Source organism: Henckelia pumila, chromosome 2, assembly GCF_033568475.1.
Source record: "Henckelia pumila isolate YLH828 chromosome 2, ASM3356847v2, whole genome shotgun sequence".
Classification (NCBI taxonomy): domain Eukaryota; kingdom Viridiplantae; phylum Streptophyta; class Magnoliopsida; order Lamiales; family Gesneriaceae; genus Henckelia; species Henckelia pumila.
This window is the reverse complement of record NC_133121.1, coordinates 174506955-174519154: the sequence shown is the minus strand read 5'-3', so window position 1 is coordinate 174519154 and position 12200 is coordinate 174506955. Positions and strand designations below refer to the sequence as shown.

Below are 12200 nucleotides of genomic sequence, written 5' to 3'. Positions count from 1 at the left end.
TATAGTATATTTGATTTGATTGATTACATTTTATATAAAATGTTAAATGACTATTTTGTCCTTTTAACAATAAATAAAATAAAATTTATATTATTTAAAAGGAGTAATATAGTAATTTAAATTTAATAATTTGATTGATGTGAGATAAATAATTAATGATTTGATTAATATAAAATAAATAGTTAATATATACATAAATAATATGATGAGAAGAACGTGGGAAGAGATGAGATGAGTTATACATATATTAATAATATGGTGAACATAACGGTGCCAAAAGATATTTATTTAAATTTAAATTAAATTAAATTTAATTACAAACTACAAATATAAAAAGCCAAGAAATGAGAGGAGAAATCACAAATCTGCGTATGTTGATTAGGCTCTTCGACCACTCAAACCCACTCTCCTCTCGCAATCCGCAAACCCTAGTTTGCTTCTTGATTATACGACATTGAATCCATACGCTTCTCCAATTGCTATCGAATTGCATTTCTCTCTCAAATTTCTGCTTCCAGGCTTCGATTAGAGCTTCGTTCGCTCTCGTCGCGGGTTTCGTGCGAGCTTTCTTCTCTCTTTTTCTCTCCTTTCAATTTTCAGCCACTTTTTTGAAACACCGATTCGGGTGATGGCCGATAGAAAGCTTGATCTACCGGAGGATCTCATCTCAGCAAAGTCTTCCAACCGATCTTTGACCCTCAAAGGTACTTTGTGTTTCGTCATACCATTTTACTGTTTCGATCAATTACTTTGATTTGAATTGGGGTTTTTTTTTAACTACGATATGCTGATCTTTCGGTTTTTTAACTTTGGCTTGTCGATTGAATTGCAGATCGGGTTTTTGACTTTGGATACGATAATTGTCTCTATCTTCGCTTCTTAAGTTTGTAAATTTGTGGGGTTTAGGGGCATTAGTTATTTTTTATAAGGTTGTTTCGGGGAATCATGACTGTTCCAAATTAAATTTTTTTTTTTTTTTTGCATTCGACCTCACTTCAAGTTTGAATTGAATTCCAGTCTTCCTTGTTTTGAGTGTCTGCCGAGTTTGTCGCTGTATGGCTCTTGATTGATATCATCAATTGGTTGCATATTGAATAGTCTTATGATATCTCATTTTCTTTTGGACGTTTTGATGTGTTTTCGTAATGAAGGTTCAATGGGGAATGATGAGGACAATGCGTTGGCTGATATGCTGGATGATTCAAAGGGTAATTGTGTTTTTACTATCCCCACGTTATTACCTGATGAATTTCTTCTGTTAAATACTTCATGTGATGAAAGTTTTTCTTAATTTTACTTTGTCCATATTTGCTACAGATCCGTCAGTGCCAGAGAACACCATTCCGCTGTCTCCACAATGGCTCTATGCTAAGCCAAATGAGCTTAAAATGGCAAGTGCCAATGCCCTGGAGTAACATACTTGCTTTCGAGAATTGTTTTATCGGTGAACAGTGTTTAGTTCTTAGTTATATGCCAACTGATATCATCATAGTGCTCAAGGTTTTCAAATCTCGTTTGGTGTAGTTGTACATTCAGGAAATCACATTTTTGTTGAAACTTTAACTAATTGGAAAATTTGCAGAACCTGTCATCTCTGTACTGATGCAGGATTACCTTTCTCACTTGTGCTCTGAACATGAATTAATGTTTTCTCCTCTTGGACTCTTAAACTTATGGCTTATGTTAAGGATGTGAATATCTAGCAATTCATTGATTAAATTGAATGGCATGATATGATCCTCAACCATGTCAATCGCATATAATGCACAATTTGTGTGGCTTCACTATTTGTTTTTGGTTTGTCAAAGCGAATGACTTTTTTGATGACAAGGCTTTCCTTGATTCCATTTGTTCGCACTTCTCTCTATAGTGGTTGAAGATAGGCTCCTTTTGTCGGAATTTTGAACTTAAAAGGAAAATACTTTAGGAATTTGAATCGAGTACAACACACATGACAGAGTAATGTAGTACCATGAATTCTGTAAAATGTTCATTTGTGTTATGTTTTATTGTACACTTCACATCAGGGTTACTTGTTTGCATTAGGTATTCATTTGATCAACTATAATGTCTATTAAATGAATCTTGTCAACCATTAGCGTTGGATGCTGCTAGGAGCCTAGAGCATAAGATCATGTCAATGCTGGTTAGAAAGCGAACCCAACATGTTTCCTGTAACCTGTAACATACTTTTGATGTGATCAAAAAGAATTTTGTTTGGATCATGGTATTTGTAGTGTTATTGCTTGGAATATGTCACATCTGATCATGGTGTCATAGATGTATTTGCTTATTTTTCCTTATTGACAAATATTCTACCAAAAATATTACAAGGCATCATCATTTATCATTATGGGTATTGTTATATATAGGAAACACGCGGGGCAAACTCTTTGACTCTTGGCCATCCCGCTGATTTGAACCAGAAGGATGCTTGGCGCCCTGATGCACCTGAAGAAAAAAAGGATTGGATAAGAATTGCTCCTGAGCCTGATTCTGGTGGCCGTTGGCGTGAAGAAGAAAGGGAAACTGGATTGCTTGGTAGAAGGGATCGCAGGAAGATAGAAAGACGTGTTGACAATGCATCTGGCAGAGAAATTTCTGATAACAGAGCTTTGCCTACCATTGACAGGTGGCATGATGTTAGCAGTCGTAGTACTGGCCCTGGGCATGAGGCAAGGCATGATGGCAAATGGTCTTCAAGATGGGGTCCTGATGAGAAAGAAAAGGATGCCAAAGTGGATAAAAAAACTAATGTCAAGAAGGAAGAATCCCAGAGTGACAGTCAGTCAGTTGTTTCACATGCCCGTTCAGTTCCTGAACGTGATTCTGAGTCTCGTGACAAGTGGAGGCCACGCCACAGGATGGAGGGAATTCCTGGTGGGTCTTCTTCTTTTCGTTCTGCACCAGGATTTGGACTTGAGAGGGGACGAGTGGAGGGCTCGACTGTTGGTTTTGCAGTAGGGCGTGGTCGAGCTAGTGCTGCTGCAGCAAGACCTCCATCAGTAGGTATAATTGGTGCTGCTCATTATGATGAGACTGGAATTGTTTCAGGAAAACACAACCTTTCTATGGGAACATATTGGTATCCGAGGGCAAAACTCCTTGACATTTACCGTAGACTAAATGTTGAAGATTATTTGGATAACATGCCTGACAATTTGGAGGAAGTGACCCATGTTACTCAATTAGTTACTGTTGAGCCTCTAGCTTTTGTTGCTCCTACTGAGGAGGAGGAGGTGAGCTACAAATCTAATATCTTGCGTCGTATCGCTTTTTTTTTTTTTTTTACCTATGCACGGCAATGTCAAGTACTTTAGCTCGAATGTATGTTGAAATCTAAAGCATCCTCCTTTTTTGCAGGCCATTGTAAGTGACATGTGGAAAGGCAAATTAAACAGCAGTGGAGTTTCTCACAGTTCCTTTAGGATGGATGGATCAACCAATGGTGTTGCAGGTGGTTTAAGCTTGGTCACTTAACTAAATATGTATTTGACTGTGTTTATTATTATTATTATTATCGCTGTTGTTGGTTACCAGTGATATCATACGTTCATGTTTTTTTTTTAGAGTCCGGAAACTTGGAATCCACCAATGGAAGAGAATCTGCCCTCTCTGTTGCTGCTGAAGAGATAATGGATAACTCAAAAAGATCAAATTTCATGGGTGGTGAGATTTGGATTACTGAAGTATTTTTGAGAATGAGATTTATGCTACAATGTCTGAACGATTTTCTTTACTTTGTTTCTGTAAAAACTGTAATTTGTGCAGAAATATGTAGAGTTACAGAGGCTATATATGGAGAGGAACATAACGATGGCATGCAGTTCCTTGATGGTGCTCAGTTTGATCCCGCCATGCTGACTGTTTTAGATGCTGCTGTTACCAAGATCCCTTTAATTGATGATAACAATGGACTTCCGGATGATTCAAATTCCCTTTTTGCAATGCCGTCTTCAGAGAAACATTCCAACGATGGTCAAAATAAGTTTGGGAGCAGTCCTAATGAGTTTTATCTTGATAGAGGAATCCCTCCAGAAGAAATAAGTTTGTATTATCTTGACCCACAAGAGGAAATTCAGGGACCCTTTCTTGGAGTGGACATTATTTCGTGGTTTGAACAAGGGTTTTTTGGGACTGATTTGCGTGTCCGTTTGCAAGATGCTTCTGATGACTCACCTTTCCTGGAGTTGGGAGATGTTATGCCCCACTTGAAATTTAGAGGCGCCCGTGACGATCTAAATGATTTAAGTTCTGACATAGAAAAATCTGTTGCAATGGAGGGTTCATTGGACACAAGTTTGCGTTTTGGTCTTCATCTCCGTGAACCTATTCCACCTATTGCATTAGATGGTTCTGGCTTGCAGCTGTCTGATTTTGTTGTTAATGAAGCTCTGCCGGAGGGAGGGCCTAGTATGAATTTGATGCACCACAAACAGTTTTCCATCCAAGCAGGGCAAGATGTGGAACACATGTTGGCTCTTCAACAACAGCAGCAGAGGCAATTGCAGCTACAACAACAGCAGCAGCAGTTGCAACAACAATTACATCAACAACAAATGGTGCTTAAAGAGCAACAGTTGTCTCAGGCCAGACAGGTTCTTCTTGAGCAGATGCTTCGGAATCAAATGCGTGAGTCCGGCCATGGACAGTCTCATAGTGATGCTCTTGGACTTAACAGTAGTCTTGAACATGCAATGTTAAAACAACAGATTTTAAATAACCTTCAACAGCATTCTCGATATCCATCCAGGCAAGCTGATCAATCCCTTGAGCAGCTAATTCAAGCTAAATTTGGTCAAACAGCCCATCAACGGCAGCAAAATGATTTGTTGGATCTCTTGTCGCATGGGAGGCATGGACAGATTCATCCTTTAGATCAGCAGATTCCTCAACAAGATCATATGCATGGAAGACAGCTGCCTTTGGGCCTGATGCATGGATTGGAAATGGAAGATGAAAGGCAAGGGGTTCTTCGTTTGCCGCATGATGGAACCAGCCAGCTCTATGGAAATGCGGCTGCTGCTCATAAAGCAATATCTATGGGATTTGGTCCTTTGGATTTTTTTCCTCAGCAAATATCAACTACTGAGGAGCATCTGAACCATTTTGAACGCAACTATTCTTTACAAAATAGGCTTCAACATGGTTTTTTTGGCCCTGGAATGACGCCCTTTGAGCGCTCAATGTCACTGCCTGTTGGTGCTGCTGGGGTTAATTTTGATGATGTCAACTCCATGGCTCGCACGCAAGGTTTAGAAATGCATGAACAGATCGCTCGAATGACCGCTAACCTTGGAGGTCAAGATGGTGGTCAATCTTATGGTGTTTACTCTCAGCATCACCCTTTAATGCCCAATCAATTCCGTTCTTCTCACTTGGAAACGGGAGATGGACATTGGTATGAGAATAATGGTCAATTACCCAATGACTGGATGGAGTCAAGACTACAACAGATATACCTTCACAATGAAAGACTGAAAAGGGAGTCAGATGCCAAAAGGAGTGTCGAAGATCCTAGCTTGTGGATGTCAGCTGGAGCCAACGATGACAGCTCAAAGCGTTTGCTTATGGAGTTACTTAATCAGAAATCTGGCAATCTGTCATCCGAAAGGCTTGATGTGACCAATGGGATACCACCCAAGAAAAGGATACCTTCAGGTGACTATTCTGGTTCAAGCATGACAAATAATTCACCCGGTCTTCTTCTAGATCAAGAAACAAGTTTTGGAAAGCCCTTCAATGCTAGCTTGTATGGTTATTCAAGTGGGCCCCCTCAGAGTCGACTGGCTGATGGGACAAGCAGCATTCCGGATACTGGTGGATTGCCTTTTAGGTCCAAAGCTGGAGCTTTTGTTGAACGAGGTGCAATTGCTTCCGAGGCTGAAGAAAATTCTCTGGTAATTTACAATTATTCTAGTATGAATTATAAGTTATCCTGATTAAACTTGACCTATGATGCAGGAGTAAGCACATTTTTCTGATTCATAATGGTGGTTGTATGTAGGGGACATTTACAGATGTTCTAGAGGACATAGTTGAGCAGGATGGTCTTTCAGGTTTAAAAAAAGGGGAAATGATACCAGTCAATGCCCTAAGCAGAATCTCTTCAGTTGGTTCTGATGGTATTTTTCTCCTCTTTGGTGTTTTGGTCATTTTTGTTTGTTTGTTTTTATTTTATTTTTATTTTGACTTCAACTTTTCAAGCGGTTCATGATAACACTATCCTAATAATGTTCAGGATTTCACAATGAAAAGATTGGAATTTCTGATTCTTTTTTGGACGATGCCGCCAAGGACAGGTAAGAAACCTTTGCTGTGCTGGGGTACTGTACTGACATCGAAAATCCTGAAATTGCTTAGATTTATGCATTTGATTTCAGATTCTTTAGAATGATTTTGACAAATGAAGATCATGCTTTTGTGAGTATACTGCCTCAGTTATTCTTTAACAACGGAAATTGTTGTATTGAAGTATTTTAAGATCTGTTCATTAACTATGATGTGGCTTCTGTCGGATATGTATGGAATTGAAACTACTGAATCTAGAAACATCCTATATGACCACTTCTGTTTAGTTGTTTGTTGAATCTGATGTTTGTGCAATAACAGCTTATTTTGTGTGCATGATTTGATGAAATTCATGATATGAATTGATTTTTATGGCTGCATGTGAACTTACTATTTTTGCATATCTTTCTTTATTGATAATTTCATCATTTGTCTAGGAACCTTTTAATCATGCTGTTCTTACCCTTGTTATTTTAACCAGGTTACGGTCACTCAGTTTCAAAGAACCTGAAAACTCCTTTATGAGGCATCAACCTGTTTCACTAACTTCATCTTCTTTAGAGGGGTTGTCTGAGGTGGTTGCTGATCCAGGCGTTCGAGGAAAAGGTCTCTTATACACTGCACCTTCGGATGGTAGGTTTAGTAATTTCTTGAACTATTTTCGCTGTTTGTTAACATTCTTCTCAGGAAGTATTTCTCCTCCTGAACGTGATTTTACATCCTTGTAATTTTTATAGTACCTGGATATTTCAGTTGGGCACCCCTCTTTTCTTTTGTAGTCTTCGTTTTTCCCCATTTGTTGGTTTGATCTTGATATAGTTGATATTTCAACTGGGTTTGTTGACGATAGGTTGTTGCTTCTCTTGAATCTTTATGTTTATATTTTGACTATTTAGGTTGCTAGTAGGCATGTTGATGTTACTGGTTGCCTAGTGGATTGGTTGCATGTTTGATAGGATGACACATTTAATCACATCAATCATAGTAACAACATTGTCCACTGTTTTCTGTTTTTGCACACAATTAAAGATCATTGATTTTGGTGTTAAAAGAAAAAAAGATCTTTGATTTTGCCATTTTGGAATTTGTATATTATCCTCGTGGTTTATTGCTCTTAACTACTTTAGGCCGTTCTTTTATGTTGACTTGCTACTGTTTTTTTGGCTTGTAGGGACGAGGAGAGAAACAAGAGGGAATAATATGAAGATTCTGGAGGAATCTGGGAAGAAAGATGCTCAATTTGGACGCACTTCATCTGGTAGCATTGCTGATGTCCTGGAGACATCATTCAGTGACATGCTTAAAAGCAATGCTAAGAAACCCCCAATATATCAAGAAAATCAAGCCCAGGCTACTGGAATTTCAGAGTTACCGGATGGGGCGATGCAGGCTCAGGGATCAAGAAGCAACAAAAAGAAGGGGAAAAAAGGTAGGCAGATTGATCCTGCTCTTCTTGGATTCAAGGTTACGAGCAATCGGATCATGATGGGTGAGATACAACGGTTAGACGATTGACGAGTCCAGCTATGTTGTGGTTTTGCACACAATGGCTTTCTCTTTGTCACGGTATGTCGATATTTTCATTTCAAAATTCTGCTGGTGTAAGCAGAATCCGCACCAAGCGGTCTGCCTCGTAATTCTTATATGCTTTGGTCTTAAAGTCACAATGTTTTTGAGTTTTCAGACTCCTTGAAGAGTCTGTTTGATTGGCATACTCAAATAACATTTTCTTATATCCAAATTAATTGACACAAGACCTTTTGTTTGACCCTTTTACTCCTTGGATTTTGAAAGCTTGATTCAAAACGGCCCAATCACAGAAACCTATATTTTACGCAGTTTTTAATTTGTTGTGTCAGTTTTGTAGGCACTTAGCCCATGCTGAGAATAAGATGGTGAGTTGTACTAATTTTCTTGAATTTGAGAAATGAAAATGAAGAGGATAAAGAAGAATATTTAAATTCGATGTAAAATTGTACAGTGAATTGAGGGGAACTGCAGAATCAAAGACTGAAGCCTTGTTCGTAGCTTGAGGAAAAAAGCTGAGCAGTGGACGGATACTTGAAGGTATGATATTATTTATTTTGGGACTTCAATTTTCTTGGATTAAAGTCCCTTTAATTTAAAATTTTTTGGCAGAATATCAACTTCTTTCATCTATGATGATGTTTTGAACCGGTGACGTGTAGGTGTACTTTATCTTAAACATGGACCGGAAAGGTGGATTTATGAGTGAATATCGGTTAAAGTACTTTATTTTGAGTTTCACTTTGGTGTGCATGTTGAGTTGGGTGTTTTATCTGACAAGCGAATTGTATAATTGTGCTGTCTACCTGTTCGTCTGTTATTTAATTTCTTTTTGTTTGTGTGTGTTCATTTTTTTAGAGAGCAAGTTTTCTTTTCAAATCTATGTATGTGTTAATCTTTAAAAAATATTTAATTTTTATTAACCAATTGTGCATATGAGGTTTTCGATTTAATTTGAGAGTTTTGAGGAAGTGCATCAGAAAATATTTTGGAAAAATAAAATGTTTACTTTTGATTTGAGGAAACACAGTTGCTACTCGAAATGCTAAATCATGTCAGAAATGGTTGGATAAAGTTATTACAAAATCTCTAAAAATAATGTCAGAAATGGGCGGATAAAGTTATTACAAAATCTCTAAATAGTTATACCAGGGGTTGAATATAATATTTAATGGAGGATATTTGGAAAATAAAGATAAGTTAAAAGAAACGTGTTAGAGATATGAAAAATGGGGAAAATTTTATGTGGGGGATGTGTCAAGAAATGGTTTTTTGTCTAGGGACGAGAAATTATTTCCATAAAGTAAAACATGCGGTAATTTTGTTCTTTTATGATACATATACCTCAATTTTACTGACTCTTAGCTATGAAACTAATTTTATTATTTGCTATTATTGTCTGTTGTTCTAAGTGAAATTTCTTAGAAAAGCACGAGGAATTTTCTGTTTCGGTTGTGGATGATTTCGTTTTTATTTTGGATAAAAGCTTATGATAGAAGTTGAAATTGAAATGTATACATTGATGTTGATTGCTTTGCAGTACAATAATTTTTCAGGTGCAAGAAAGGAAGTGGGATGAGTTGATGAGTGTACTGTTTCGAGGTGGAATTTATTTTAAGGATGTTGGGTTTATGATAACGTCAATCCCTTTATATAAAGATGGTGTGTAGATGGTTCGTTCAGCTTGTGTTACAGAAGCGAAGTTACGAAAATGAAATAGAGATGAGAGCCTCGTGATTGTGATCTTAGAAGATTCCTTCTAGCTTTAATTGGACTTGTAAATATGTATACTGAGACGCCAGTTAAATTTTTTACTATATTGTTAAATTTTTTGCTATATTTGGCGGCACTGCGTTTCTGGAGAAAGTGAGGATGCTAAACTTTTTGCTTGTAGTGGATTCTTTGTATAGAAATTGAAACATTCCCAGGTCTCGCCCCTCCATTTGTAAATAAATCAGTGACAAGTAATGACAATTCTTCATTTTCATAACCACTACTATGTTAGCCAAGTTTATGCTAGTTTTTGCTCTACATCTCTTGTTATTTCTTTTCTTGGTTTACTTGAATGAAAGATACAATACAAAAATCGAATTCTATTGGTATCCTTTATTATTATTATTTGAAAATAAATAAGAAATACCATTACGAAAGAGACATCAAGAGGGTGTTTGACTAAATTTATTAAAAGGAGCTAATAAGTTTTTAGAGCTTAAAAGCTGTTTTACGAGCTTATAAGCTGTTAGAATTTAGTTGATGTGTTTAAGATTCTAAAATCTTTTTATTGTCGAAATTACCAAAAAAAGTATAATTATATGAAAATAATGTTTCGACTTATACATATATGAAAATAGTTTTAGAATAAACATAGATTGAAAAATAATTTTTTTTAATATTTTATTTTAGAAAAATTTATATGATTTGGAATTTTTTAAAAAATAATATTTAATGGGTGGAGGATATGATAAAAATTTATTAAAATATTTAAGGATATTTTAGATAGATAGAATGTTAAAATAAGATTTTTTTTGAAAAAAGTATCTCCCCCGTTATTTTTAAAAAACAGCTTATAAGCTGTCAAATAGCTTATTTGACAGCTTATAAGCTGTTTTTTAAAAATTTGACAGCTTATAAACTGTTTTTTAAAAAAATTGTCAAAAAAAAATTTAGAGCTTAAAAGCTCTAAAACAACTGAGGTGGGAAGTCACGGGGAAACCAAACACAATTAAGATATAAGCGCTTTCCGGGCTAACAAGTGGGCTGCTCCGTTGGCCGATCTTTTCATATGATGAATGGAAGTGAATTCATGATCCCGAAGCATGGAATGAATTTCCAAGGCTAAAGCACCAGCAGATCCTAGTTCTTCTCCCGGTTCGATTGTAGCTTGAACCGTCGAGAGAGAATCCGAAAAAATAAACACATTAGAGAATCTCTGCTTCACACAAAAATCCATTCCAAACATTATAGCTACCAGTATAGCTTCTTTAACCGATCCCAGGCCCCGAAAGATCCCCGCTTTTGCACCAAGAATAGACCCCTTAAAATCTCGAATTACAACCCCTGCACTGAACAAATTTCTAACACCATCACAACCCGCATCCACGTCTAACCTCAGATGATTCTGCTGTGGTCTCTTCCAATTCTGTTATGTGGAAGCTATATTCTTTTTAGAGAACACAATACACCCACTGCATGCAATTCGAAATGCACTAAAGAAAGAGAAGCCCCATTCTACATCAATAAAAGTATGCTACATTCTGGGTTCATTCAAATATTTACATATATCATACCAAACAGCCCAACACAAAGTAGCAAATAACTCAAACTCATCTTTCGCATACTCTTTCGAAAGCATCAAACCACAGTCCAGAAAAGAGTTCCCTCTATAGGTACCTGATAAGTGTGTTTTCATGCATTATTTCATATTAGTTTTGAGTCCATTTTGCATGCACTTGTTATATTTTTGGGGTCATTCATGTTTGGTCTATTTATTATTTATGCATGTGGTCTACTTCTCGTTTTTCTGGTTTGAATGTAGGTACAATGAAGAAATCATGATTTTGTAGCACAAAAAAAAAAGCCTAAGCACCGAGAAGAGGCGCAAGAAAGACTTACGAAACAACGATTGTCCAAAAAAATAGTTATGATGATAAAAAGATCAAAAACAGATCTTCACCGTTCAGAATGAATTATAAGATGTTATAAAGCTGCTATCCAAATTTCAGCTCGATACGATGGCTAGAACTCCAGATATGATTTTTTCAAAAATACTGCGCGCTGGGACAGAAGTTGGGCGCTCGAGCCGTTATTTCTTACCGCTCGAGCGCGCCCGGCGAAAAATTACGAAGCAAAAACAGAAATTTTGCGCTCAAAGCGGGTATTTTGAATGCTCAAGCACGTTCGAGGGATTTCGAAGGAGAAAAGACAGAACTTTTGCGCTCGAGCGGGCACTTTTAGCCGCTCGAGCGCGATCGCGGGACATAAATTTTATATCGGATGGACTCTTTAAAAGGAAACAAAAAGATCATGGATTTTAGGGTCTATATTTAGATTTTTATCAGATTTTTGAGGGGATTCAGATTGGAGAGCGAGGACGGCGACTAGGGCTTGGAAGATTGAAGAACGCTACATCGTTTCCATCTTCTTTTTCTCAATTCCATTTTTGTTGATGATTCAAACTACTTTTTGAATTATGTTTTTGTTTATTGAGTAGTTTTCTTTTCAACTAAAATCACGAGATTGAGTCGAAACTAATTTATGTTTGAAACGTGGTTGCATGTTTGAGATATTTTGAATATTTTCAATTATTGATTGCTGTTAGTTTAATATTTCTTATGAATATCCTGATCACCTAGTCACATGTTTGTTGATTAATCACGAATCGA

At 36.8% G+C, this 12200-nt stretch overlaps 1 protein-coding gene across 1 annotated transcript; it reads left to right on the top strand.

Annotated features, from left to right (window-relative positions):
- The first annotated feature begins 372 nt into the window (after positions 1–372).
- On the top strand, positions 373–7857 carry LOC140885026 (uncharacterized). Its single transcript, XM_073291944.1, has 11 exons — positions 373–704; positions 1152–1208; positions 1318–1391; positions 2373–3239; positions 3364–3457; positions 3571–3669; positions 3772–5900; positions 6008–6125; positions 6242–6302; positions 6773–6924; positions 7463–7857. The coding sequence occupies exons 1-11, from the start codon at positions 629–631 to the stop codon at positions 7804–7806; spliced, it is 4071 nt and encodes a 1356-aa protein (XP_073148045.1). The 5' UTR covers positions 373–628; the 3' UTR covers positions 7807–7857.
- The last annotated feature ends 4343 nt before the right edge of the window (positions 7858–12200 follow it).